This window comes from Pelodiscus sinensis, chromosome 9 (genome assembly GCF_049634645.1).
Source record: "Pelodiscus sinensis isolate JC-2024 chromosome 9, ASM4963464v1, whole genome shotgun sequence".
NCBI classification, from domain to species: domain Eukaryota; kingdom Metazoa; phylum Chordata; order Testudines; family Trionychidae; genus Pelodiscus; species Pelodiscus sinensis.
In genome coordinates, this window is record NC_134719.1 from 5128833 (window position 1) to 5155970 (window position 27138).

Consider the following 27138-nt stretch of genomic DNA (forward strand, 5'->3'; position numbering starts at 1 on the left):
AACTCTGTGCGTGTGGCATTTAGGATAAACTTTGCGTCAAGGATACTTATGCAGGAAAATAATTTATCCCATTCCATATGAAGGATTGCAGGAATTTTGCAAACAAGGTTCAATCAGCCAAATGTTAGGACTGTATCAATCTTGACAGTGTCTATATACAGAGAGCACAACCAGGCAAGATTTGTTAACCTTGCAATTGCTCCTGCATACTGAAACTCACCTCATTTTAGCATTGTACCCTGTTGGTCCCACTAAGGACAGGAAAATGCTACCAATTGGCAGATTTTGGCAACTTCCTGCAATATCCTAGAGAGACCTTATTGAATTAACTTTAAGTATCCTAAGAGTCCATTGTATTGAATGAATCATTTATATATGCTTGTGAGCTGGGATTAAAAGGTTTAAAATGAATAAAAGAAAGTTCTTCACACAGCGTGTAGTCAACCTGTGGAACTCCTTGCCAGAGGAGGCTGTGAAGGCTAGGACTATAATAGAGTTTAAAGAGAAGCTAGATAATTTCATGGAGGTTAGGTCCATAAAAGGCTATTAGCCAGGGAATAAAATGGTGTCCTTGGCCTCTGTTTGTCAGAGGCTAGAGAGAGATGGCAGGAGACAAATCGCTTGATCATTGTCTTTGGTCCACCCTCTCTGGGGCACCTGGTGCTGGCCACTGTCGGCAGACATGATACCGGGCTAGAAGGACCTTTGGTCTGACCCAGTACAGACGTTCTTATGTTCTTATGTTCTTATGATTGTATGTAATCTCTTGATGGGGGGAGATGTGTGAAGTGTAAGAGCCAGAAGCTAAAGGGACTCTAATGAACAGGGGTGGGCAACCTGTTGCAGACGAAGAGCCAAAGTAACGGTGGATACAGCACAAAGAGCTGAGGAAAAAAGTTGTTGAGCAAACCTCCCCCCTTCAAAAAAAAAGCTGCAGCACTTTTAAGAGTGGCCATTTTGAAGTCTGCACCAGCGTCCCGTGCAGACAGAAACACGTTGCCCTTTTCAGAGTCACGAGCTACAGGTACGAGAGCCACAATTTTCTTTTTGAAGAGCTTCATACAGCTCATGAGCTATGGGTTGGCCATCCCTGATATAGAAGAATGTGCTAGGCAAAAATGGGTTTGGGGAACAAAATATATTAAACTGTTTCCCTCGGGAATTTCTCGGGAGATGTGAATGTGAATTCCTTACCTCTGGGTATGCACAAATCCAGCCTTTTGAAAGTATTCCCCAAAGAGTGGACCATTGTCCTCCAATCACCTGTTACAAGAGGCCAAGATCAAAGGCCCAAGCTGTATAAAGAAAAGATTGAACTACTCCGGGCCATGCTGGTTGTGAATCTGAGACTGTGATGAACTTGTAACCTGTCGGTAAAACCCAGCAGTGGACTTTGAAGGACTGACACCTGAAAGGCTGGAACTGGGATGACATTGGGTAAACCTTTTAGCATGCATTTAGGTTCTCGTTTTTTTTTTTCTCTCTGGATTTTTTTAACATCAACAATAAATGTTCTTGTGGATGCAGAGTGATGTACTAATGTACCATGGTAGGTCATTATGCTGCTCATGGCCTCTGGAGCCAAAGCAAAGCACAGACTTTGGTCTATTTAAGCCATTTAGCTTGCTGGGAATCGCACATTGTAGGCAGGGATCAGTGCAGCCAGGAAAAACCCTAGTGAGGCACGAACGAGATGTAAGCCCCTGCCCAAGAAAGGTGATGATTGAGGAGCCAGAAGCTGAGAGTGGGTGCCCTTCACAGGCCATAGGGAGGGAACACAGCTGAAGTTGCTCAGAATTGAGCCATTAGAACTTATTTCTAGCATGTGTAACTGCTACCACTTGTAACCGCCACCAAGTGGATTTGAACCTAGAACCTCTGGAGCTGAGTATAGGAGCCTCTACCCTCTGAGCTAAAAACCAGCTGGCTCCCAACCCATGCTGTAGCAGTCTCTTGGTCTTAATTGTTGCTGTCGTCTAAGTACCACTTGCATTGCTCAGTAACCACACTAGGGCTGTGTCTAGACTGGCAAGTTTTTCCACAAAAGCAGCTGCTTTTGTGGAAAAACTTGCCAGCTATCTACACTGGCCGCTTGAATTTCCGCAAGAACACTGATGATCTCATGTAAGATTGTCAGTGTTCTTGTGCAAATACTATGATGCTCCCGTTCAGGCAAAAGTCCCTCTTGCGCAAGCTTTTGCACAAAAGGGCCAGTGTAGACAGCTCAGATTTGTTTTGCGCAAAAAAGCCCCGATCACAAAAATGACGATCGGGGCTTTTTTGCACAAAAGCGCGTCTAGATTGGCACGGACGCTTGTCCGCAAATAGTGCTTTTGTGGAAAAGCGTTTGTGCCAATTTAGATGCTCTTTTCCGCAAATGCTTTTAACGGAAAACTTTTCCGTTAAAAGCATTTGCGGAAAATCATGCCAGTCTAGACGCAGCGTAGATGTGTGGGTTACACATGGGTTTGCTAACACTCTGATGGAGAAACAATGTCCGCCAATGTTAGCTGCATTTCCCTGGAGAGCACTCCTCTCTAGGTGGGCACTTTGTCTGGTACACAGATGCACACACGAGCCCTTATAGGAAAATCATTATCCCTCTGTTGAAAAGAGGGGGGCCGAGCATAAAGAAGTATCAATAGTAGCTCCATAGCAGGTGCATCGCCAGCAATACGCCACAGCCCTGAAGTGCTGAGGTGAAGGGATAGGGGAAGAGGCAGTTGCAAAGCTGCCCGGGGAAGAAACTGACAAGGACAAGGGTAATTCTTAACAATGGAATGGTATCACCTCTCAGTGCATTGACCTGTTCTTGTGTCCACCATGGTGCATCTGATCTCATGTGCACTAAGAGCGCTGGGGGGGGGGGCGGCTACACCCCCTGCTTTGAAGTGGTTTCCATCATCTATAGGGTTTTGCAGTTCAGATCAATGACTCTCAGCACCCCCCACTACATGAACGGTTGCAGCACCGTTGGCATGAATAAGTAGCATCCATGTCAACACCAGTGACAGGAACTACCTACTGCCACAGTGTCGCACAATCGATGTAGAGCTGCTGGCATTTCAGATGCCGTCCATTGAAACAAGGACCTGTCACTACATAGGGAAGAAGGTAATGCACCCTCCCCATTCAATAACATAACCTTGCTCCCTTGCAGAAAAAGAGAGAGAGAGAGAGGCTAAAGGATCTACAGGCCGCTGCTTACGTTCCAATAGGTTGTCCAGCAGGGGTATGCTCCACTTCAAAGCCAGCCTGTCTCAGCACATCAATCACGGTGTTGTTACCCAGGAAATGACCTAAAACGGGGACAGAAAAACAGCAGCATCACTCACACTGCTTGGGGAAGGCCCTTCCTCCTTTGGACACAAGCACGGAGGTCCTGACTCCTGAACAGGACTCAGCTTCTCACAGCTTGGTCCACTATGGCTCTTTGAGCAGTAGGAAAGAGACTAGCCAACTGGTAGCCTAATGCGCTGACCTATGTGGGCAACAGATCAATCAGATGGGCGAGCAACTGAAGGGCCAATTCTCCAACTGTATCTTGGAACCTGCACGTTGTTGGGGGTGTCCAGCAGGGCTGCAATTTTCATAGAATCATAGAACACTAGAACTGGAAGGCACCTCGAGAGGTCCTAGAGTCCAGTCCCCTGCCCTCATGGCAGGAACAAATGTTTAAACACACACATGTACATGCACACTCAAAATAATCTCTTCACACAGATACAAGTTGAATTTCTCTAGTCTGGCACCCTCAGGACCTGACCGGTACCAAACCAGAGAATTTGCTGGACCACTTGAGGTCAAAATGGTCTAGCAGCATTACCAAAACTTCAGCTGCTTACTGGACTCTTAGAAGACATTTAGGGTATGTCTAGACTACATGGCTCTGTCCACGGAGCCATGTAGATGAACTTTCTAGACATAGGGAAATGAAGCAGTGATTTAAATAATCACCGCTTTATTTACATCAAAATGGGTGCCGTGCTATGCCGATTAGCTGTTTGGTGGCACAGCGCGTTAGTCTGGATGCTCCGCGGTTGACAAGGGAAGTCCTTGTACAGTGTGGCAGCCTTTTTGATGTAAATGAAGCGGCAATTATTTAAATTGCCACTTCATTTCCCTTTTTTGAGTACACTAATCTACATGGCTCCGTCGATGGAGCCATGTAGTTTAGATGTACCCTTAGGGGGTAAATAAGAGCTAAATAATAGCACAGAACACTGAGAGATAGGACTGGCGGCTGTAAAAAAACTTTATGGGACTGCGGGAAACTTGGCCGCACCCATGATAAGTGGACATCCAGTTAACTAAAATCTTGCCGGACCACGGATGTTGCCAGACCAGAGAGTGCCGGACTAGCAAGGCTCAACTTGTAGTACAATTGTTCCTGCAAAAGGTGAGAGAAAGATTATTTAGTTATCCTAGTTGTATTAGGTTTCTATTCAGGAGTAAGCGTGGGTGGAACGCAGGACACAAATACTCTGATAAATACCACGGTGCTCTCTGGCCGTGTTTATATTCCTTGTTACTTAGTGTTCCTAATACTTGTGTGAATGGTTATGTTTGCATGATGGCTTAGGACATAATTCTTTTTCTAGGGTAAGTGGCTTAAGTGGGACCCAGAATGGATAGATCTTAAGCTGGTTTTCTGCACATCGGTGAATTGCAGCATTGCTCACTCCACATATTAATACGTCACGAGACCAATAAATATGCATACTGGATTGTTTCCATGGGACTGTGGGGTTTTGAGCCTTTGGGATTTGTCACAAGGGTGCAGTTATCTCAGACTGCCATGTTGGCTTGGTGTTCTATGGCTGGCACTCCCTGCCTCAGTTTCCCTCTCTGAGGTTGGTCTTCTCGGTGTCCCAGATACAGATCTGGGTGGGAGATGTGACTTTGCTCTCCAGCCAAGTCACAAAAGTGTAATCTCTTCTGGAGTACCAAGAGTCCAAACTAAAATGTTCTGAACAAACAAAAATGTTCTTCTACCTTTTGGATCTCTTCAGCCCTCCCACAGGGCATTGTCCATAGACTTTCTGAAGTGCACCCCCCCCACCTCTAGATTTCAGAGTTTTAGCCCCTGCCCTAGGCATTTTTTGGAGAGCAAGCCTATGTCTGTCAACCTGGGCTCTGATTCTTGTTGCCGTGGGCAACCACTTGCGTGTAGCTGCACCCTGAGAATTCAAGGGTAATTCAGTCTCCAGTCTTTTTAAGCCTTGGCCTTCCTGCTTAAACTGCCAACAAGGATGCTAATTAGTATCAGTTGTGAGGGTGAGGGGGCGAGAGGGGTTTTAGTGCAACCCGCAAGCATCATAAACACGTTTTAGCCAAAAGACATTTCTTCAAGCGATTAAAATCACATTTGCAGGCCCTAACGTGTTCCAGGATTCCATTACCTCCTTTTCAGAAAAATCAAAATTTGATTTTTCCCCTGGCTAACTTGCTTACAACGAAAGCCAACGGAGCCGTCCCAAAAATGTGTTCCACGCCCTCAGAGTGAGAGCGTACGACATTTGAGACTGATTAATTTGATCTGATCAGTGCTGGGGGTTTTTTAAGCAACGCCAGAGCAAACAATGGCTCAATCCTACCGCCAATTAAACAGAGGCCTGAAAGCGGGATGAGGAAGGAACAAAGATGTGTCAGTGTTCATCCTCCAACGCCCTAGTGTTTCATGAAATATAATATGCAGTGCCAACTATTTTCTTTATGAGAACAAGTGTCCTGAATTCTATTAACCTGTGACCTTTACATTATAATGCCAAAAGAAACACAATTGTAATCCTTCATAGTTGTTCATTCATTTAGTCCTGGTCAAAAGTAGCATAATGACAACCGTAAATCCGCATCTACATTACAGTCATGACCTGGGCAACGGCATTATAAGCTTCCCAACAAAACACTTTAAGTACATTTGGGGAGAGAGGATATTGTTGCCTTCTGATCCCTTGGGCTCTCTGTTAAGACTGTTAAGGATGCTATCTAGGAAGTCAGTTGGCTTTTGTTGAGTACCTAAGTTATATAGGCTGAAGGATGTATGGGTGGTGGCAGCTTTCTTCTCGCTGCATTCCAAATATTGCACACACTTGTTCTCTGTCTTCTGCCATTTGTAGTGGGCTGAAATACAACAGTGTTGGGGCTGGCTTCTATTAATTAACATTTTTTTTCATACAGACACCTATCCACCAGAACATAAGAACATTCAAATGGCTACTGGGTCAGACCAAAGAAAACAGAGGCTAGGGACACTATTCCTGCCCATCTTGGATAATAGACATTGATGGACCAATCGTCCATGAATCTATCTAATTCTTTTTTGAACCCTGTTAGGCTAGGTCTACACTACCATTTTTGGGGGGCAAAAGGTACGCAATTTGCAGACCTTTTTCTGATAGTTTTTTTGGAAGAGGCTTTTCAAAAAATTGGCCTGTCTATACTGGGCCAAATTTTGGAAAAACCTCCTCTTTTGGAGGAGCCCTTCTTCTTCATGGCATGAGGAAGACAGGGTTTCCAAAAGAATGTGTCTGCTTTTCTGAAAAAAATGTCGGAAGAGCAGACGCATTCCCTGTTCCATAATCTAGACATAGCCTTAAAGTCCTGGCCTTCACAATGTCCTCTGGCAAGGAGTTCCACAGGTTGACTATTCATTGTGGCTGTATCCTTAAAAAAAGGAATAAGGGATCTTTCGGAAAAGGCTTTATTTTCCAAAAGATCCCCGTCCAGACTGGCGCTTTTTTCCAGCAAAGCTCTGAGCCGAAAAAAAAGCGGCAGCCATGTTTATGCAAATGAAGCGGGGGGGATTTAAATCCCCACTTCATTTGCGATTGCGATGTGTCTAATTTGTATCCCTTTTACAAAAAAGGATGCAGTCTGGACACAGCCTGTGTGAAGACATACTTTCTCCTTTAAATCTGCTACCTGTTAATTCCAGGATGAGGACAGAGACTATTAATCATGTCGCCCAACCCTGTTTGGACCCTATCAATATTTGCTCATTATTTACCTAGAAGGAGCCAAACCAGACATATAAATGGAAAAAGATCTGCTATCCATCACTTTGCCTTGAGCCCTCCAGTCCTCTGCCTTAATTATTCATTAGGAAAACTTTTTAATGGTATCACAGTGGTGCTTTAGATTTGCCCAGAAATTGCAGGGGATAAGAGAGGGTACTGCTAAGTCTCAGAATCAAAGATTGTTCAAGAGATTAATATATTTCAAAGCAGATAGTTCACAGGAAACAAGAGCTGGTACCCACTTATTCTAATGTCCAAAAGACTGTCTCTTCAAGGAACTAAGCATTCCCAGAAACATCACCATGGAAACAGAAGAGCTGGTCTTAAAGGCTATGTCTACACAGCAGAGTTATTCCGAAATAATGTAGTGCATTAAGCCCATTATTTCGAAATACATTTGAAATAATGGGCTTCTTACTCCAACTCCCATAACCTTCATTGTATGAGGAGTAAGGGAAGTCAGGGAAAGACTGCTCTATTTTGAAATAACTGCTGTGTAGATAGCGCCAAAAGTTGATATAAGCTATAAGCAGACTCTGGAGGCCCTGCTGTCTTCCTAGCTCCACCGGCTGTGAACTCTACTGCCCTCCCTGCCCCATGGGCTCTGGCTTCCCAGCTTGGCTGGCTGCAGGCTCTGGTGCCCTGTGGGCTCCCCTGCCCCACTGGCCAGCTCTGCTCACAAGCACCGGTAACCTCTGTGCTGGGGCTCTCTAGTCCAGAAACATCCATGGTTCTGCCGGACCATGGAGCTTGCTGACCAGAGAATTCCGAACCACAGAGGTTCAACCTGTAGTAGCTTGGGTATATTTCATTCTCTCTCCACTTACTGAAAAATAGCAACACCTTTTTGCTAATACTTTCCAAAATAATTCCCTTTCTGTTAGAGAAGAAGCCTGGAAAATGTTATCCTCAAAGGCTGTGTCTAGACTCAGGGTTTTTTTCGAAAAAAGTAGCCTTTTTTCGAAAAAACTTCACCTGCGTCTAGACTGCAGCCGTGTTCTTTCGAAATTAAATTGAAAGAACGCGGCTTTTCTTTTGACGGCGGTAAACCTCATTGCACGAGGAAGAACGCCTTTTTTCGAAAGTGCTCTTTCGAAAAAAGGCGTTCTTGAAAGCAAACAGGGCTTTTTAGAAAGAGAGCATCCAGACTCACTTGCTGCTTTCTTTCGAAAAAGCGGCTTGCTTTTTCGAAAGTTCCGCGTGCCGTCTAGACGCTCTCTTTCAAAAGAGACTTTTTCGAAAGTATCTTTCGAAAAAGCCTGTTTCGAAAGAGGCTTGCAGTCTAGACATAGCCAAAGGTAAAAGCTTTAGGAAGTTAGACTCATTGAAAACTTTGGAGATAGATAGATAGATAGATAGATAGATAGATAGATAGATAGATAGATAGATAGATAACCTATCTTCTCAGCCGCTACTCACTATTTATCCTAAACTTGGATGAAAAATTCTTTACATATTATCCTGATTTAGTGTGACAGTTGATGAGAGCTAATGCTAAAAAGGTCAGAATATCTACTATCCTGGGAATACTGAGTAAATATGCAGAGAAAAGCAGCTGAAAGGAGAAATAAAAGACCTGCTACACAGAAGTTTATGTGGTATTGCGTATATATGAGGCACTAACATGAATACTGCAAAATCTCCATTAACAATTTAAGTTAAAATGAGCTTCATTGTTGCAAACAAATGGTAATAAAGGGAAAATAAGAAAATGGTGCCTGAGAGTTTATGAGAGTTTGATATAAGGATATCTACTTTGTGTATTTTGACATGCAACGTTGACAATTTGTGTTTTAATGGTTATGAAGCTTTACCTTTCTGAATTTCAACATTTAGTGTCATTAAGCAATTACCTGACCTGTGCATAATATAGTGCAACTCTAAACATTTAAAATAAACATACAAAAATGTAATGAACCTATAATTTTGCACAACTGTGGAAATTTAAGAAGATCAAAATATAAAAAACTCTGTAAAAATTTTTAAAAAATAGACTTGTCCCAAGCCTATAAATACATCTGTATGTATAATACTCATGACAAACATGAGTCAAACTCATGACTGTTTGAAGTCTAAATAGCTTTTAGTACTGTAATAAGTATTGTACAACATTGAAATTTGAGACATCTCTTAAGAAAACTCTGCCGCACTACATTTCTAATTAACATGTCCTGAATTGACGCATATTTAGAGTCAACTTCTACCCTTTTTCACTGAATTTGATTCAATGCAGAACAGGAATGGGGAGTAAAAGTAATCCATATGCTTTTTAAACAAGACGATACTAAAGGCCTTTGCTAGAGGGTAATTTCCAATGCTAAACATTCAGGCTGTGTCTAGACTGGCAAGTTTTTCCGCAAAAGCAGTTGCTTTTGCGGAAAAACTTGCCAGCTGTCTATACTGGCCACTTGTATTTGCGCAAGAACACTGACGATCTAATGTTAGATTGTCAGTGTTCTTGCGCAAATACTATGATGCTCCTGTTCAGGGATGAGCCCTCTTGTACAAATGTATTTGCGCAAGAGGGCCAGTGTAGACAGGGGAGGACTGTTTTGAGCAAAAAAGCCCCGATGGCTAAAATGGCTATCGGGGCTTTCTTGCGCAAAACCGCGTCTAGACTGGCACGGATGCTTTTTTGCAAAAAGTGCTTTTGCGCAAAAGCATCCGTGCCAATCTAGACTCTCTTTTCCACAAATGCTTTTAACGGAAAAATTTTTCCATTAAAAGCATTTGCGGAAAATCATGCCAGTCTAGATGCAGCCTCAGTGAACTCAAAGTTTGGCTATAATTTACTTTATTAAACTGGATACTTTGTGGCTGTGTCTACACTGGGCCACTTATTCCAGAAAATCAGCCGCTTTTCCGGAATAAGCTGCGAGCTGTCTACACTGGCCCCTTGAATTTCTGGAAAAGCACTGACGATCTACTGTAAGAAATCAGCTGCTTTTCCGGAAAAACTATGCTGCTCCTGCTCGGGCAACAGTCCTTTTTCCGGAAAACTGTTCTGGAAAAGAGCCAGTGTAGACAGCACAGTAGTGTTTTCCGCAAAAAAGCCCCGATCGCGAAAATGATGTGTCATGGTGCCTAGGGTGGGTCAAAATTTTCCTATTTCATCTCTTTTTTTTTCTACTGGAAAACTGCTGTTTGGACTACATGGACATTTTCAGGGCATGTGTCTGCTTTCCTTTAAAAAAAGTGATTTTTTTTCATTGGAAAACTGAAAATCAGTGCAATGGTGAGGATGAATGCATGATAGGGTGGAGAAGGGTTGACAGTTTTTGACTAAAAAACAGGGGGAAAAACCCTTTGGGTACGTCTACACTACAGCGCTAGTTCGAACTAACTTAGTTCGAATTAGTTAATTCGAACTAAGCTAGTTCGAACTAACGCATCTAGAACTAAAAACTAGTTCGAACTAGCGTTTTGCTAGTTCGAACTAGTAAGTCCACATTGAGTGGACTCTGAACAGGGCTTAATGATGGCCGGAAGCAGTGCCGGCAGGGCATAAAAGGAGGACTTAGAGCGTGGAGATACTGTCTCAGGCTAGCCGAGGGCTGCGCTTAAAGGGTCCCGACCCCCACCCCGGACACACAGTTCTAAGGGGTGCCCCGCTTGCAAAGAAGTTCTGGCTTGGAGTGCCCTGAGTGCCCACACTGGGCACATCACACCACTCGGCCATCAGCCCGGCTGCACTTGCCGCAGGCTGCCATCTGGGGAGAGGGAGTAATTGGGGGGCTGCAGGAGAGCTTCCACCCCCAGAAGCCCGCAGAGCCAGCCCAGTCCTCCCCATCGGGGGCTCGTGCCCCATTCCTCCCTCACCCTCTTCCACTTGCCCTTCCCTAGCCCCCCTTCTTATTGATGTACAAAATAAAGCTAATGTTTCTTCCAACATTGACTCTGTCTTTATTGAAAAAAACTGGGGGAGACTGGGAAAAGGAGGTGGGAGAGGGGAAGAGAAAGGCTGGGAGAGGGGAGGGCAACTAACATGATCAGGGGTTGGGAACAGGTCCCAGATGAAGAGAGGCTACAGAGACTGGGACTGTTCAGCTTAGAAAAGAGGAGACGGAGGGGGGACAGGATAGAGGTCTCTAAAAGCAGGGGTTGGGTGGAGAGGGTGCATTCAGAAAAGTTCTTCATGAGTTCCCATAAAGAAGGACTAGAGGACACCAAAGGAAAGGAATGGGTAGCAGGCTTGAAACTAGTAAGAGAAAGTTGTTCTTCTTCCCAAAGCAAATAGTTAACCTGTGGAACTCCTTGCTGCAGGAGGCTGTGAAGGCTAGAACTAGAACAGAGTTTAAAGGGAAGTGAGATCAAGTGATGGAGGTTGGGTCCATGGAGTCCTATTAGCCAGAGGGTAGGAGTGGTGTCCCTGCCCAAAGTTTGTGGAAGGCTGGAGAGGGATGGCACGAGACAAATGGCTTGGTCATTGTCTTCGGTCCATCCCCTCCAGGGTCCCTAGGGTTGGCCGCTGTTGGCAGAGAGGCTACTGGGCTAGATGGACCTTTGGTCTGACCCAGGACGGCCATTGTAAGCTCAGGGCTCAGGGTCGGGGGTCTCAGTGGACCCCCTTGATTTTCATGCACACCTGCTCCTGGGTGGCCAGGCTGGCAGCTCTCCTGCCCTAGACGGCCACTTTCCTGTGCCTAGTGCGGAGATCGTGGACGAGGTCCACGATGTCCGCACTAGCCCAGGAAGGTGCCCGCCTCTTGCGGTCCAGGGCAAGCTCCCGGGAGCCGCCAGCCTGGTCCCGGCAAGAGGGGGTGGGCTGGGAGGCATCGGGTGGGTGGCTCTGTGCCGTGCCAGGTGCAGGGTCTGCTAGCTGGGTGCTGGCAGGCTTGCACCTGGCACGGGCACCGTAGCCAGCCCGTGCCCCTTTAAGGGGTCCGGGGCCGGGAGGGGGGCATAGAGTTTCCCTGGTGTTGGCCAGAGTGGCCACCAGGGAAACCTGGGGAGGGCTAGCCTCCCACTAGTTCGAACTAAAGGGCTACACAGCCCTTAGTTCGAACTAGCTAGTTCGAACTAGGCGTTAGTCCTCGTAAAATGAGGTTTTCCTAGTTCGAACTAAGCGCTCCGCTAGTTCGATTCAAATTCGAACTAGCGGAGCGCTAGTGTAGCGCATAGGAAAGTTAGTTCGAACTAACGTCCGTTAGTTCGAACTAACTTTCTAGTGTAGACATACCCTTTGTTCTTAATTTTTTGCCATGAGTCCAAGTTTGTCACTGAAAATCATTATACAATTATTTTCATTTGTAATTTTGGCAAAATATTTTGGGTGGGACTTGCAGGGACATTTTCCAAACACTTCTGAGAGCAACAAGCAAGTAGTCCTAGAGATCCACATTTTATGCGCTTCCTTAGGCATATTCAGCGATGCCATTAGCTTTACTGATAGAGATGCAGCCGTGTTAGTCTGGTCTAGCTGAAACAAAAGGCAGAAGTATGTAGCACTTTAAAGACTAACAAGATGGTTTATTAGGTGATGAGCTTTCGTGGGCCAGACTCACTTCCTCAGATCAATATTGATCTGGTCCACGAAAGCTCATCACCTAATAAACCATCTTGTTAGTCTTTAAAGTGCTACATACTTCTGTCTTTTATTTCAGCCATTAGCTTTGTATCTAAGCACCAAACCACAATCCTTAGAAGTTAAATAAGCCCAGGAGTTCTTACACACAAAAATACGATCTGCCTTAGGTGACAGGAGCAAGAAGAATGCTTCTAAGCAAACATTATGTGCTTTATCTGGATTTGGGGAGCTACTACAAATTACTTTGTCTGTTCACTTCAGGATTCATTGTTCTGTGGCTTACAGGGATAAAATGGTACAAAGGAGCAAGAGATAATTCCCACACAAAAGGCCTCCATTGTAGAGCCTTTGAAGTTAGGCTAGGAAAGGCTTGCTAGGCCATTAGCTGACACACAGCAGAAACCTGAACTGTTTCCGTGCACACTACAAGCTGAGCTATTTTCTGCACAATTAGTCATAAAAAGGACCAATGTAAACTGTGTCGGGAGGTCTCAATTCTTTACATTCTCCATGTCGTGAATGAGACATTGAGTATAAGGTTTTGTTACCTTTTAGGCCTCGGGCTCCTTCAGAGGAGAAGCCAGAAGTCATTACTTCACGTTCTCTCGGACACTGACTTTCAGTACATTTGGCACAACCCGAGTGTTTATTGTAGTTGAATTTCACGAGAATTAAGCAATCAGTGGAGATGCAAAAATCGAGTGCTGTATAGTCACTGTTGCAGCAAATATTTACTGACTCCTTTACTGCTTCTCCAAACTGTGTATTTTTTTGAGACAGGTCTAACTTAACATTTGCAGAGGCTGATTGATTAGTGCATCAGAAAGGCACCATGCGACTGTAGTAGGTGACCAGCAAGTATTGACCTCTGGATTTTTTTAACCCCTCCATTGTGTCACTCCACACTCCACTGGTGACCTCATACATACCCCCTTGCCAACAAACTCCATTCCTTCAAATGTTGTGCTCCTATCTATCTTTTCATTATTATGCACCATATTTGAGACTCGAAGGGGCACTTGGCTGTCCAGAAGTTGCCCCATCTGCTAACAGGTTCTTTCATCCTTCCGAGTCACTCTCTCTCAGTCACCCTCAACAACTGCTGGAGTCTGAAGAACATTGGAGCTAAATGCAGCTCCAGTCTCTGCAATCTGGACCCATGTGAGTCGAAACATTCCCTTTCCTCTTCAGCTGCCATTTGCTGCAAAGTGTTTTGTCATTGTGACGGGGCGAGGCAGCCCCGCACTGAACCTACAGGGCCCAGCCAGGGTTACCTGGCTGCAGAAGCCCCTCCCCCACAGCCCTACCGAGCATGCCCGGGCTGCAGCAGGGCTATAAAAGCCTGGGTCAGGACTCAGTCTGGGGAGACAGCCGAAGGAGAAGGACTGGAGAAGGGAGCTCTCCCTCAGTGGTTGCTAGGGACTCCAGGAGAGGCTGGAAGGAAGGCGGAGGCGAGTTGGTGCAACCCGGAGACTGCCTGCCGAGGGGACGCCGGCCTGGAGATCGCAGCCAGCTGGGCAAGTACAGGGGAAGGGAGCCCGGGGATCCAGGTAGGAAGTGGCCCAGGGCAGGAGCGGGAGCCGCCTCTCCCGACCCGAGAACCTCGGCGCGTTTCGGCTGGACTGCCCCGCCGAGGGAGTGACCCGGTACCTGGTCGCTCACAAGGCCCTGGGCTGGGACCCGGTGGAGTAGGGTGGGCCCGGGTCCCCCTACCTGGGGGGTGTCCCCGCTACAACGATAAACTTGCTTTGTGGACTCGGCCTTGCTTAAAGGGCCAAGTATAAACTGTTTTGGGGACTCAGGCCAGGGGGCCTTCGGCCTGGCTTAAAGGGCCAGACTGTATCACAAGGGTGTCGGGGACCCAGGCGGGAGGGGCCCGCCACAGTCATCATATGAATATAAAATGAAATGAATTGAGTGCACTGGTCCAGGATGAATAGATTTCAGGGCCGGAGGAGTATGTCTCCAAGCAGTTTAAAATGTTGCCCAATGAAATCGAAAATCTTACAAAGCTCATCGGGTTTGGATCCATAATAAACCAGAAGGAAACGCAGACAAGGTTAGTCAAAAGCTTCCCCGAGGCTGGTGCTTTAAAAGAAAAAAGGGGAAAAAAAAGAAACTGGGACCAGTTTCAAGAAAGCCAGGGTGGATTTAAACTGTTCAAACCAAGGGGCAATGTTGGCAGAAGAACAACTGGGGTCTGCAGTAGCCATAAATACATTGAAGTCAGAAATTGTAAGAACGTTTTTATCTATCAGAGGAGTGAGATCCTGGAACAACCTTCTAATAGGAGCAGTGGTAGTAAAAAACCTAATTAGTTGGAAGATGGAGTCAAGGGCCTGGGAATGGGGTGGGGGGAGAGGGGGAAGGGAAGAGGAGGGGTGCGGTTTCAGAGGACGGGGTGGCACAAGGATATGATCTTTGGAAGAAAGAGCAGCATGAGGGTGGGGGCTTGGGGTGGAGTAGAGATGAGGCCTCAGGCTGAACAGGCAGTGCAGGGGGCAGGACCATAGTACCCCCCACTTCTACGGAGCTTCTGCTGCTCCTGGATGTAGTTTGCTAAGTTTAAGATTGGCAGCAGTTCCGCCATTCTAGACTCCCTTTTCTCCATGAGCACCTCCCCCCACTTCGGGGTGGACACTCCTGCTTAACACACCCAAACTTCCTTTCAACGCCCCCAGCTGTTCCAACCCCGCCTCCTCCCAGGTGGAATCTGCAGCCACAAGCCACATGAAACCTGTGGAACGAGCCTCCGTCCTAAATTCTCTTTTGCCCCTTTATGCCAGGCAAAAAGTCCGGAGTGGCACAAATTAGCCCTAAAAGCCCCAGTCCACCCCAGGGGAAGACTCCCTCGGCTTACGCTCTGTGGAAAATTGTGCCCTTTGGGTACCCTCTCACAAACGTTAGCACATGGCCCAGAGGGCATGATGGGGGCAGGTCTGCCTCAAGGGTTGTGGGTGTAGCATGCAGCACTCAGAGAGACCAGGCAGCCTGGAGAGGTTGCTGCATTTAAAAAGGCCCCTCCAAAGATGCCTTGGCAAGGCTGCAGGCTGCACCAGCCCCTGGAAGAGGCCAAGAAAAGGAGGGAGCAAAGTTCCTGGGCTGAAGGTCCATGCAGCACCTCTTCCACTGCAACACAAAATGTCACCGGTGGCACCTGTCCTTTTCCAGAAAAGCTGATCGTAGCAGAAGGGGAACAAGAGTCAGAATAATATTTTGCATTTCAAAGAATTGTATGAATGGGGAGGGGGTGGTGGTGAGGCAGGGGGCCCTTTCTGATTCTTTATCTTGGGTGGGAAGAACTGCAACTAAAGTGTGTGCTAAAGGACTTCTGTGCAAACTATGGGCATTGGTTTTGGGCAGCAGGCTCTCAAACACACAGTGTGGCTCTGGGTTAGGGGCCGGGGCAGAAATCTTTTTCCCATGCTGGTTGATGTTATTCTCGGCAGTGAAACATTCTGACTCCTAACTGCATCTGGACACTGCCGCTGGAATGAAGAAATACAACAGAAAAGGGCAAAAAGCGTAACACTTTGAACACTGAGCAACTCCATATGGGTCCCATTCCCCACTTCATTCCTTCCTTACGTGTAATCTCTTCTCTGGCTATACTTCCATAATACATTTCGGACCAGGGCCGTACTGTAGATGGCTAGAGAGCGACTGAAAACCAAAAGTCAATGAGGTTTCTCCAGACAGACGCCTAGTGACTAAGAGCAGATTTTGATCCCTCTTGTTTCATTTAGAGCTGCAATGTAGTGCTGTACTAAGAGACTTCCCCCCCCCCCCCCCAAGCCTGCACAGACTCTCAGAGAATCGGTCCAAGATATTTTTTCTCACTGTTCCTAGATGTAATAAAAACTCATTCTTTCAGCACATGCATTCCCTTTGCAGCCCTGTCCTCTTGATTATGTATCTGTGTCCTTCTCCTACTGTGTCATCTTTGCTTCTTCTCCCATTCTGTCACCTCTATTTCTCAAGAGAAAATAGGTTTCCAACAAAAAAAAACAAAAAACAAAAAACCCCCCCACACAAAATGTTTTGATTCTGAGGAAAATTTTGATATTTCACCAAAAGACAAGAAAACTCAAGTCATTTTTGGCCAATTGTCCCCTTCTTTCTCTTCCCCGCCCCCTGTCCCCGGTCAGTGAAAAAGTCCCATCACAATTCCTCAAGGGAAATGGAATTTGGTTGTGTCAGACCCTCACTCTATAGTCTGGGTTCCCCAGTAGAACTACATTTCCCATTATGCACCATGGCCAAGGACTTCCAGAATGTACCATAGCAGCTCAACAAGAGGGTACGGAAAACAGAGGCATTACAGTTTAATGCACATGGAGCATAGTGTGGAATTCTCCTAGGCTGTGTCCAGACTCAGGGGTTTTTTCGGGAAAAGTAGCCTTTTTCCGAAAAAACTTCCCCTGCGTCCAGACTCAAGCCGCGTTCTTTTGAAATTAAATCAAAAGAACGCGGCTTTTCTTTCGATGGCAGTAAACCTCATTTCACAAGGAAGAACGCCTTCTTTCGAAAGTTCCTCTTTCGAAAGAAGGCGTTCTTCAATGTAAATAGGGCTTCTTCAAAAGAGAGCATCCAGACTCACTGGATGCTTTCTTTCGAAAAAGCAAGCCGCTTTTTCGAAAGTTCAACGTGCAGTCTGGACGCCCTCTTTCGAAAGAGGCTCTTTCGAAAGTATCTTTCGAAAGAGCCTCTTTCGAAAGAGGCTTGCAGTCTAGACATAGCCCTACTGACAGAGAGTATAACAAAGGATGCTCAGGACTTTTTAATGTAAATACATTAAATACATTAACTGCTGATGGGGCATTGAGGTTTGATTCTAAAGGGAAGAGAAATACAATACAGAAAGGTGTCCACCTTTTACATAAACACAATCCATTATCTTATCATCTAGTCCTGATTTTTTTTTGGGATACCACCGTACTCCTCTTGCTGATGCTAAGTGAACCTACAATTAATCTATTTAAAATGTGAACAGGGTCTTTTTTGCAGGGGACATTAAAGAGACAAGCCTTTTTAATATTTTTTTCCCTTTTGCCTGTGATTACAATTGTATGGGATCCATTTTGTGGGAAATTCTGTGAATTTCAAAGTTTGTTCTGAACTAGAATGAAAATGAAGAATGTAGAAATTCCCCACAGAATGACAATTTAAAAAAAAAAAAACCTCACAGTCAGTTGGGGGGGAAAAAGCTTCTTTTTATTTTTTTCATCTTTTTTCATGTTTATAATATGAACTAAAATACATTTTGAAATGAAAAGTCATTTCCAAATGAGAAATCGATACCTTCTATTCTAAAAGTGTCAAACCAGAACATTTCACCCTCCTCATTTTTTTTATATTTATTCCCAAAATGAAAGGTAGTGGAAACTGAAGTTTCCACAGAAAGTTTTCATTTAAATAAAATGACATTTTGGGAGGAAAAAATGTTTTTGTTGGCAAACCCTCAATCATCTCTACCGGTGACAGGAGCTGGAATGGTAGCACGTGGAAATGAAATCCCTAGGGAAAACACCATGTGGGCAGGTCCTTTTCCAAGCATGGGACCAGGGATATTCTTAGGCTTTATGGGATCCTATGTAATACCATTAAACTGGTGCTCCTATGCCCAATGGCAAATGGGAGAGTCAGGGGGAGATAAAGAGATGATTTTTAAGTTGTATGATTGTATAATCTTTAGCAATGCGCTAATTCAATATTTTAAAGCAAATTTTAAACTAAAGTAAATTTAGAGACTAACAGTATATATGGGAGTGGCAAAAGCCTATTAAATAGCTTCATTATCACTCGAATGGCTCTTTCATAGGTTCAGTGTCCTGCTAATAGGTCTGGCAGGCTTTTTCTCTTCTAAGTTCCCTAGATCCTCCCTGGAGGAAGCAGAGCCACAGGACAGGTAGTAGAAGAGGTGGGTGAGTGGACTTTAAGATGGTCTCCTCATCTCAAAAGACAGATACCAGCATTACAAAAGGTTCGGAGAAGAGCAACTAAAATGATTAGGGGTTTGAAATGGGTCCCATATGAGGAGAGATTAAAGAGACGAGGACTTTTCAGCATGGAAAAGAGGAGACTAAGAGGGGATATGAGAGAGGTCTATAAAATCATGAGTGGTGTGGAGAAAGTGAATAAGGAAAAGTTATTTCCTTTTCCCATCATATAAGAACTAGGGGTCACCAAATGAAATTAATGGGCAGCAGGTTTAAAACAAATAAAAGGAAGTTCTTCTTCACACAGCGCACAGTCAACCTGTGGAACTCCTTGCCAGAGGAAGTTGTGAAGGCTAGGATTATAACAGGGTTTAAAAGTTAAGTCCATTAATGGGCTATTAGCCAGGATGGGTAAGGAATGGGTGTGTCTAGCCTCTGTTTGTTAGAGGGTGGAGATGGATGGCAGGAGAGAGATCACTTGATCATTTCCTGTTCAGTTCACTCCCTCTGGGGCACCTGGCATTGGCCACTGTCAGCAGACAGGATACTGGGCTGGATGGACCTTTGGTCTGACCCAGTATGGCCATTCTTATGTTCTTAAGACCAGTGGTGCCCCAAATTTCTGGGTGCCCTATGCATCTGCATATTCTGCATTTGGGTAAAGATGGCCCAGAGTATGAGATTAGTTCACTATCTGTGACACCCTGAGTAAGGAGACTCAGCAGAGACTGTGGCCAATAGTATTTTCCCCCTTTTACAAAAGACATTTCTCATACAGAGGAAAGGAGCGTGTTTGTCCTTTTAATGGAACCAGATGTTTTTCACCGTTATTTACAGGCTGCTCAAGACAGCACGTTGAGAAATGAGCGGAGCACCATCCACAGGTTGGATGGGGTTCGCCATCTGGAAGAGGATGCCGCCTCTCTCCCAAGGGTATCCATTACTGGGGGTTGTGGATTTTGATGAAGTAGTCAGCCTCTTACGATCTGGACTGAGATCACCAACTCATTTCACACACGCCACTGAAAAGCCCGAGGGCTAGGAACGCGGCAGCTGGACTCAGACAGGTAACCTCCAAGTGAAGTGTTTCATATCCCATCGCAAATCCTCCAAGCTATTTTGGAATGTACAAGGTCTTGCTTGCCAAAAGCCAGGGGTGGGAACCACTTCCAGAGTTCATAAGTCTGGCTCCCTTCTTTGCGACGAAGATAACTGAAGTGAGGTGCACATGTTACTAAAACAAACACAACGATAAACCCGAGGCAGACCTCAGCAGAGGGCGAGGCTGAGGGAAGATCCTGACAGACAGGGAAAACTGCTCTTGCACTGTGAACATGTCCGCCCGTTTTCTAAAATATTTCTCTCTCGCTCTCAGCTAGGACTCAGTCCTACAGCAATGGGATCTGGGTATGGCCCATGCTGAAGACCACAGAGCACATTGGCGTCTTTATAGAAAAGCCTTTTGAAATTTAATAATGATGCAATCAATAGGCTCCTACAGAAAATCAGTAGGGATGGATAATTATTCCTCTGAAAATCTACTGAACTGAATATAAAAATGATAATCCCTCTATATGGAATTTTGCACCATCCTATAGGTTTTGTTGGTATTGCTATAATTCTCTACTAAATTCAAAAAATCCATAGAAAGGCTAGTGACACAAGGTAGAGGAGGTAAAATCTTTTACTGGACCAACAATAAGCCAGTAAGCGACATGGTTACAATCACACCGAACACTGAAAGGTTATCATTTTCTATTACATTCCGTACCCTTTTTTTTTAATGTTTGGACTGAAAACCCCAAATGAAACCTTGAAGTGCACAGAACAGGTTTCCCAGAATCTGAATTGTAATTTGAAACTGATTTTGAGTGGTTATTTTAGGTTAAATTGATGTCCTTCACCTCTTAGAGGAATCCGTTTCTATAGGCTCATCTGGATGGTGGTGACTATAAAACTTTAAACTGAAATGGGCTGTTTCATAGGAGACACAATGTGCCTCTGAACAACAACACGGACACTCACTCATCAGATGCTGACCATCTTGTACTTGCGGCGATACAGGGCGTACCCCTACATTGAGACATAGCAGTCTGAGTGCTTCCTATACTGCTTCCTAAGTTAGTGTTCTTCAGGTGAACAGCAGCTGGTAGGAAGTAAACCTCAAACAACAATCCTTTTAAAAGAATGGTGCCATATTCCATTTTATCAGGCTATTTTTCAAGCCCTCCTTGGTTATTAAAACACGGAGCTACTGACACTTCAATAATAATGGGACCCATCACCTTGGCCAGTATTTCTCAACCTTTTTTTTTATAAGGTACCGCATAAAAAAAAAAGTTGTAAGTATTCCCAGTACCTACAGTTTTCAGACACACATTTTTTTTTCTACCATTGCAACACATTTGTTTAAACAATTTAATTGTAGCTAGGCAGGCGATGAAATTTGTGGGCGTAAAAAGTACAAAAATAATAAAGCGCTGTAAAACTTAAAACAAAAATTCAGTTTTCTCCAAATTTCAGTTGTGTTGACCTACCCCCCAGACTTCTCTCAAGTACCCCTATGGGTACTCGTACCACTGGCTGAGAAACACTGACCTAGGCTATAGATGCTTCATGCTTTTTCCTGGAATAATTTAGCTGGCCACTGGGTGTCGTTGTTGCAGAAAACTACAGAAGGAAGTTCACAAATAAGTCTGTGACTAGACAGAGGCAAAGTGACTCAAGTCTGCAAATGGCTGTTTATCTGAGGTTGCCAACACCACTTATTTTGGCTGGTGACTGGGTTTCTTTGATGTGGGAGCCTAAAAGTACAGAACTTAGTGTCAACATATGAGTATCATTCAGCATTCCACCAGACTCTGCAGGCAAATGCATAGGACTTTCTGCACAATGCACGCACCAACAAATCACCCTGTCCGTTTGCATGAATCATTCCTGCTTCTCTCCTCTTTCCCCTTCAATTCAATCTCAATGAGATCAGGTCTACACTAGACCCGGAAGGTCAGATTGAGGTATGCAACTCCAGTTATGTAAGGAGTCGGCTTACCTTAAACTGAGCTCGGTGTCATCTTCACAGAGGGAGGCCGATGGCCTCTCTTGCGAGGATTACAGGCACCGAACAGAGACACTCTCAACATTTGATTTATCAGGTCTTAACTGGACCAGCTAAATTGAACGCCAGTAGATTGATCTCCAGAGCAGGAAGTGGAGATGTGGCCTTAGATATGTCCTTCAGTGTTTAAAGGGACCACAGAAACTGGAATATTAGAAACCACCAGCAAACATTTTTACTCTTTATTTTCTTTTTCTTTCAATGGAAAACAAAAGAAAGAAATTAGATGGGAGGGAAGGTGGGTCATGTGATTAAAGGTCATACAAGTTAGGTTCTCTTCCCATTCATGGTACAGATTTCCTCTGTGACCTGGGTCAATTAACCTCTTGACACATCTGCCTTCCTATCTATAAAATGGGGACAGTAATGTAATAGCTAGCAGGAATTATGTGTAGAGTTCCTCACTGTATTTGAGATCCCTAGGTACAAAGTACAATATAATTACAAATCCTTCTCACTGTTAAATGTGAAAGTTACATACATGTGTTATACATTCTAAATATAATAAAAAAGCTACAAGCCTGATCCTACAGTCACTTACACATGTGCATTAGTTTACACGTGAACAGTCCTGTTGAGAACTCACATGAATAAAATTAACTCATGTGCATAAATGTTTGCAGGACTGGGCCTCTACTAATGTAATATTTGGGTTATGAATGGAAATGTAAAAAAGTCAGGTAATGGAAAGTTCTGCCTCTCAGAGTACTATTCATTTACACAAATTAAATCTACAAGGTATTTTTACTACTTATTAATCGCCAATTAGCCCATCAAATGTAAACCGACACCCTATTTTGTTCATGTTCTTGTAGTGTACCCAAGGATCACATTCTGTCCTCAGTTATATGGATGGCTGTGCATCTAACAGAGTTCTCCGAGAGTCTCAGTGTTTTGTGAATATCAGTGAACTGATATACTGGTTTCCATACCTATATTAATGGGGGGAAGTGTGAAACTTGACCTCATTTACCACTGCTTTACTCTGGTGTTACACTATCATAAACCCTCTTGGTTTTTATGATTACCTTTTGTTGACAATGCATTAAAGTAGAAAAATCAATAACAGAAGAAGAGCGTTATATATTTGAAAACTCTGCATCTATTTCCTCATTATCCCTTTTTGAATTTGGCCTATTAGATAGTCTGGGAAGCTACACCAAAGCAGAGAATTTTGAGATTTGTATCAGTTTCACAAGAAATGGCTGTCCCCTATGATGCTTGGTCAGTTTCAATAGTTTAGTGGTTTGAATAAGTCATTACGGAAGTTTGGAAACCTCAAAATATACACAACAGGTTTCAAAAAGCCTTGTGGTTAGGTGGACCCAAGCGGTACTTGAGTCAGATGTTCAAATTAAAGCAAGCAAGCGCAATCTTGCTGCGTAGTCCCCTTTAAATCACACACACACACAGGTTTGCAGTCCAATTTTTTAGCTCTTCTTATCCAAGCTATTCATTACAGAATAAAAGCCCCTGTTTAAACATCACGGAGCAAAATTGTTCACACATGCGGACTAAAGAGATACAGCACCGCTGCAGCCTTATGGTTCCTGAGTGGCAGCCTTAATAAGATTATGCTTGATATTTCTTTTAGTAACGCTGGACAACATTCAAGCAAAGCCTACATTTTGTTTTAACAGTATGTTAAGAGAATCTGAGTCTGGCACAGCTGGAAACCCACACGGCTGAACAAAACCTGGCACTGCCAAGCCATTCCTTCTCCCAGCCTCCCAGGAAAGATATAATGAATGTTTATGTATATACCATTTTAAATATCTATTATTAGCTTGGCCAAGGTTAGTGCTCTGGATAACGGAGTTGAAAGGGGTATGAAGAATGATTTTTTTTAAATGAATTGCACACATTGAGTAAGCCATGGTTTATAAAGTGTCCGAGGGAATGGACCATATTTAAAACACACATACCAAAAGAAAGGAGAATAAATCCAAGAAATAAGAAAACTGAAGAAGTTGCCATCACCTTACTGTTTAATGCTCCAATTGAGCAAAGCACGTAGGCACCTGCTTAACTTGAAAGGCACATGAGCGGTCTCGTTGACTTTTCTTCCACCTAAAATTAATTATGTGCTTTGCAGAATCATGTCCTAAGAGCAGAGGGGCACAACTGATGTAAATTAAGCTGTAGCAGCATACACCATCGACTTTCAAGATAAAGAAAGGAAGACATAACTAAGGACAGAGGGGACGATCTAACACTTTAATTTTTCAACTGAAAAATTGAAAACATGTCACACGCACGTACACACGCATGAGAATTACCTTCCCAGAAAAGTTTCCTTAAGGATAAATGGGATCCCTCCAAAAGCCCTTTGACTATTGTCTGTATTTCTTATTTATAAAGGTGCAACAATGCTTACACCCACCCACACGCCCATACACACATGCTTGTTCTCTTAACACCATCAAAATAATGGGCTGACACTTCTGATTCTGTTGTCTCATTAAGTCAAGAAAAATGCAATATTGGATGTCTGATTTGGGGAAATCACCCTTCCAGAATATCTGTCAGTGTAGGAAATCCTTCAGTACCTGATTGTCAGTTTCCACCTAGATGTCTCCATGGTGCCATGGAATGGAGCTGCCATGGACATGTTGAAGATGGGCCCAGTAATGAGGGATTGTTTCTCTGCCCTGAAATAGACAGGCCTCTCTGGACTGCCATATCAGATAAGGTCCAGAATCCATAGTCTAGTATCCTATGACAGTGGTTAGTATCAGATTCACAGGAAGGTCCCAGCAAACCCCAAAGTTGACAATTATGCAATAATTTGCCCATGAAGCACCTGGCTCACCCCTAAAAGCTAGCGAGGCTCAACTCTTTTAGTTCTTCAAGGCTTGTTCACTCTCTTCAAAGATGTCACAAATTGTGTGATTTACTGGGGAGAATTCATGCCAAGCTTAGCTCTTACTCCTAATTTGGCCTGTTGGTCTAGTGGGAACCCAACCCCACCCCACAACAAACCAACCAGTCAACATACCTCCTTGCTATGAGAATTTGTAAAAGCAGGAGGGGTGGTCACAACACCCTCTGAGTGATAACACCTCCAGGGTCCCACATTGCTACATGATGTTTGCAGCAGAGGTGAGACAGTTACGAGAAGTTGAATACTCTTTAGACAAACACCCCAAAAGTCTAGAATTCTTGCTGGAAATCTTCAAGGCCAGGTTTCTTTATTGTTATGGTTTGTTTTCATTGCAGAAGTGTGTAGGGGCATGTAGAAGGGACCATGGCCTTACTGTGGTAGGCTAAATTCATTCTATATTTCACCAGACCTGGAGATCCGGTTTCTCTCTGAGCCTTTCTGCATGCATGCTACTGGATCATAGCAAGGCATGCCGAAGGAGGCAAGAATGAATAAACAAACTCCAGCCCAGCTTTCAGAACCTCAGAAAATGTTGCATTTAGTTTGAGTTTTGGACTAAGGCCTGAATACAGGTCAGAGCTTTTCTATTTCTAAGTCTCCATGCAACTTCCCATCCCTTCCATCTATCTGTTGAATACCCCCATGGCAGTCCTCTATTATCTATTTGGTTCAGCCTTAAACAATTTGATTTAAACACAAGTTTGGAGCTTGGAAGGCTATATTACCGCAGAAAGCTATTTTGCAGCATTGGATAGGAATCTGGGATCGCAAGTAAGAGACAGAACAATAGTCGTGAGGGAAGTACCTCGCCTACACCCTGCCGGGTTCACCGCAAGATTCATTTATTTAATCTATGTGACATATTCAGATTATACAGAACTAAGGGTTTCATTTTTTGTAATAAATACATTTCTAGCCTTCTGGTCCAGCCTGAATCAGGAACTCACAGGTGTGAGCTCCCTTGCCCCCTATGAATCCGATTCAAGAATCACCTTTACTGCCCAATGAGGACAGTTCATGGTCAGCACTAACTATTCCGTTGCTGGTCAGATTAGCAGGTGAAAGGTGATCTTGAAACTCATGGGGCTGAAAATCATAGAATCCTAGGGCTGGAAGAGACCTCAGGAGGTCATCGAGTCCAGCCCCCTGGCCAAAGCAGGACCAACCCCAACTCAATCAACCCAGCCAGGGCTTTGTCAAGCCAGGACTTAAAAACCTCGAGGGATGGAGATTCCATCCCCTCTCTAGGTGACACATTCCCATATTTCACCATCCTCCTAGGGAAATAGTTTTTCCTAATGTCCAACCTAGACCTCCCCCACTGCAACTTGAGACCATTGCTCCTCATTCTGCCATCTGTCACCCCTGAGAACAGCCTCTCTCCAGCCTCTTTGGAACCCCCCTCCAAGCAGTTGAAATCCCCCCTCAGCCTTCTCTTCTCTAGACTAAATAAGCCCAATTCCCTCAGCCTCTCCTCATAGGTCAAGTGCTTCAGCCCCTTAATCATTTTGGTTGCCCACCGCTGGATCTTCTCCAGTTGCTAGTGGGAAAGAAAAGCAGATTCCATACAAAGTCAGAGAAAAGATTAGGGCAGTTGGGGGAAGGAAGAAAAGCCAAGAGCAGAAGTAGATTTGATCTAAAAGGGAGCAGATTTTCCAGCGCAGAGACAAAATGTGACAATAAGATTCTGAATCAACAATTGATACACATTTAATTACTTCACAGAAGCTGCATTCTGCCCTTGATCTCTGTGCAAACCTCTTCCTGACAGGCCACCAGAGAAAGGCTGTGGATTGAGGGAGAATCCAGACTGGAATGTATAGCCCAGCCCACATAGCATAACTGAACATGGAGTCCGGCTCCCTCCTCCCTGTGAGGTTGACACTCCTGCTGTGCAAGCAGCCTCAGATCCAAATGGACGTTTCAGCAGCGGATTAAATACATATTTATTGTAGAACAATGAAGTCGGGTCTTTGGGAGCCAGGTCTTGCAAAATCTACCACAGACTGGACTGCCTGTCCTTGTCTTCATAAGATTTCCCAGTGTCGAGAGTAGATGATTTGTGGGCAAAATAATCCCTTTGATCAAATTTGTATTTATGAATATGAAAACATCTGGAAACAAATATACCACCCAGCAGAAATCCAGTTCTCTAGGAAGGCTGCTTTATTATAGCCTGGGGGATATACCCAGCATGTCACAGCAAGGAAAGCTTTGCAAAATATTGAAGGACATACATGTAAACATGGGTGTGAGTGGAGGGAAAAGAACATACAGAATTTCTTCCCAGAACTGAAATGTTTCGGGCCCCCAGCCCATGCGTTGTCCTGCACACATGGCAACTGAAACTAGTTTCTTGTCTCCTATAGTTGACTTAAGGATTAAATTTCTGACACCAATGAAAATTTACTTTTTGTTAAGTATGAACTAGTCATTACTGCCATCAATAACTCATCCAGCATTAATGCCTTCACAGTAATATCCTAATTGAATCGGAGCGCCGAATAGGGTTATTTTTCCCTTCTCCCCACCCAGCCATGAAACACAATCCACTGCTGTTCATCAGTGTGGCTCTAGTAGCTAACGACAAAAGGACTTTCCACCCTGAAAAGCATCCGGTAGCTGAGGACAGCACTTCTACTCTGGGAAAGACC

The 27138-nt window shown here is 44.4% G+C and overlaps 1 protein-coding gene across 1 annotated transcript in view; it reads right to left on the reverse strand.

Annotated features, from left to right (window-relative positions):
* TRABD2B (TraB domain containing 2B) overlaps positions 1-27138 on the reverse strand; it is a 540370-nt gene that overhangs the window by 82404 nt on the left and 430828 nt on the right. Inside the window, exon 5 of the mRNA XM_006126436.3 lies at positions 3209-3299. Within this exon, the coding sequence (XP_006126498.2) occupies positions 3209-3299 (91 nt within the window). The remainder of the gene's footprint in view (positions 1-3208; positions 3300-27138) is intronic.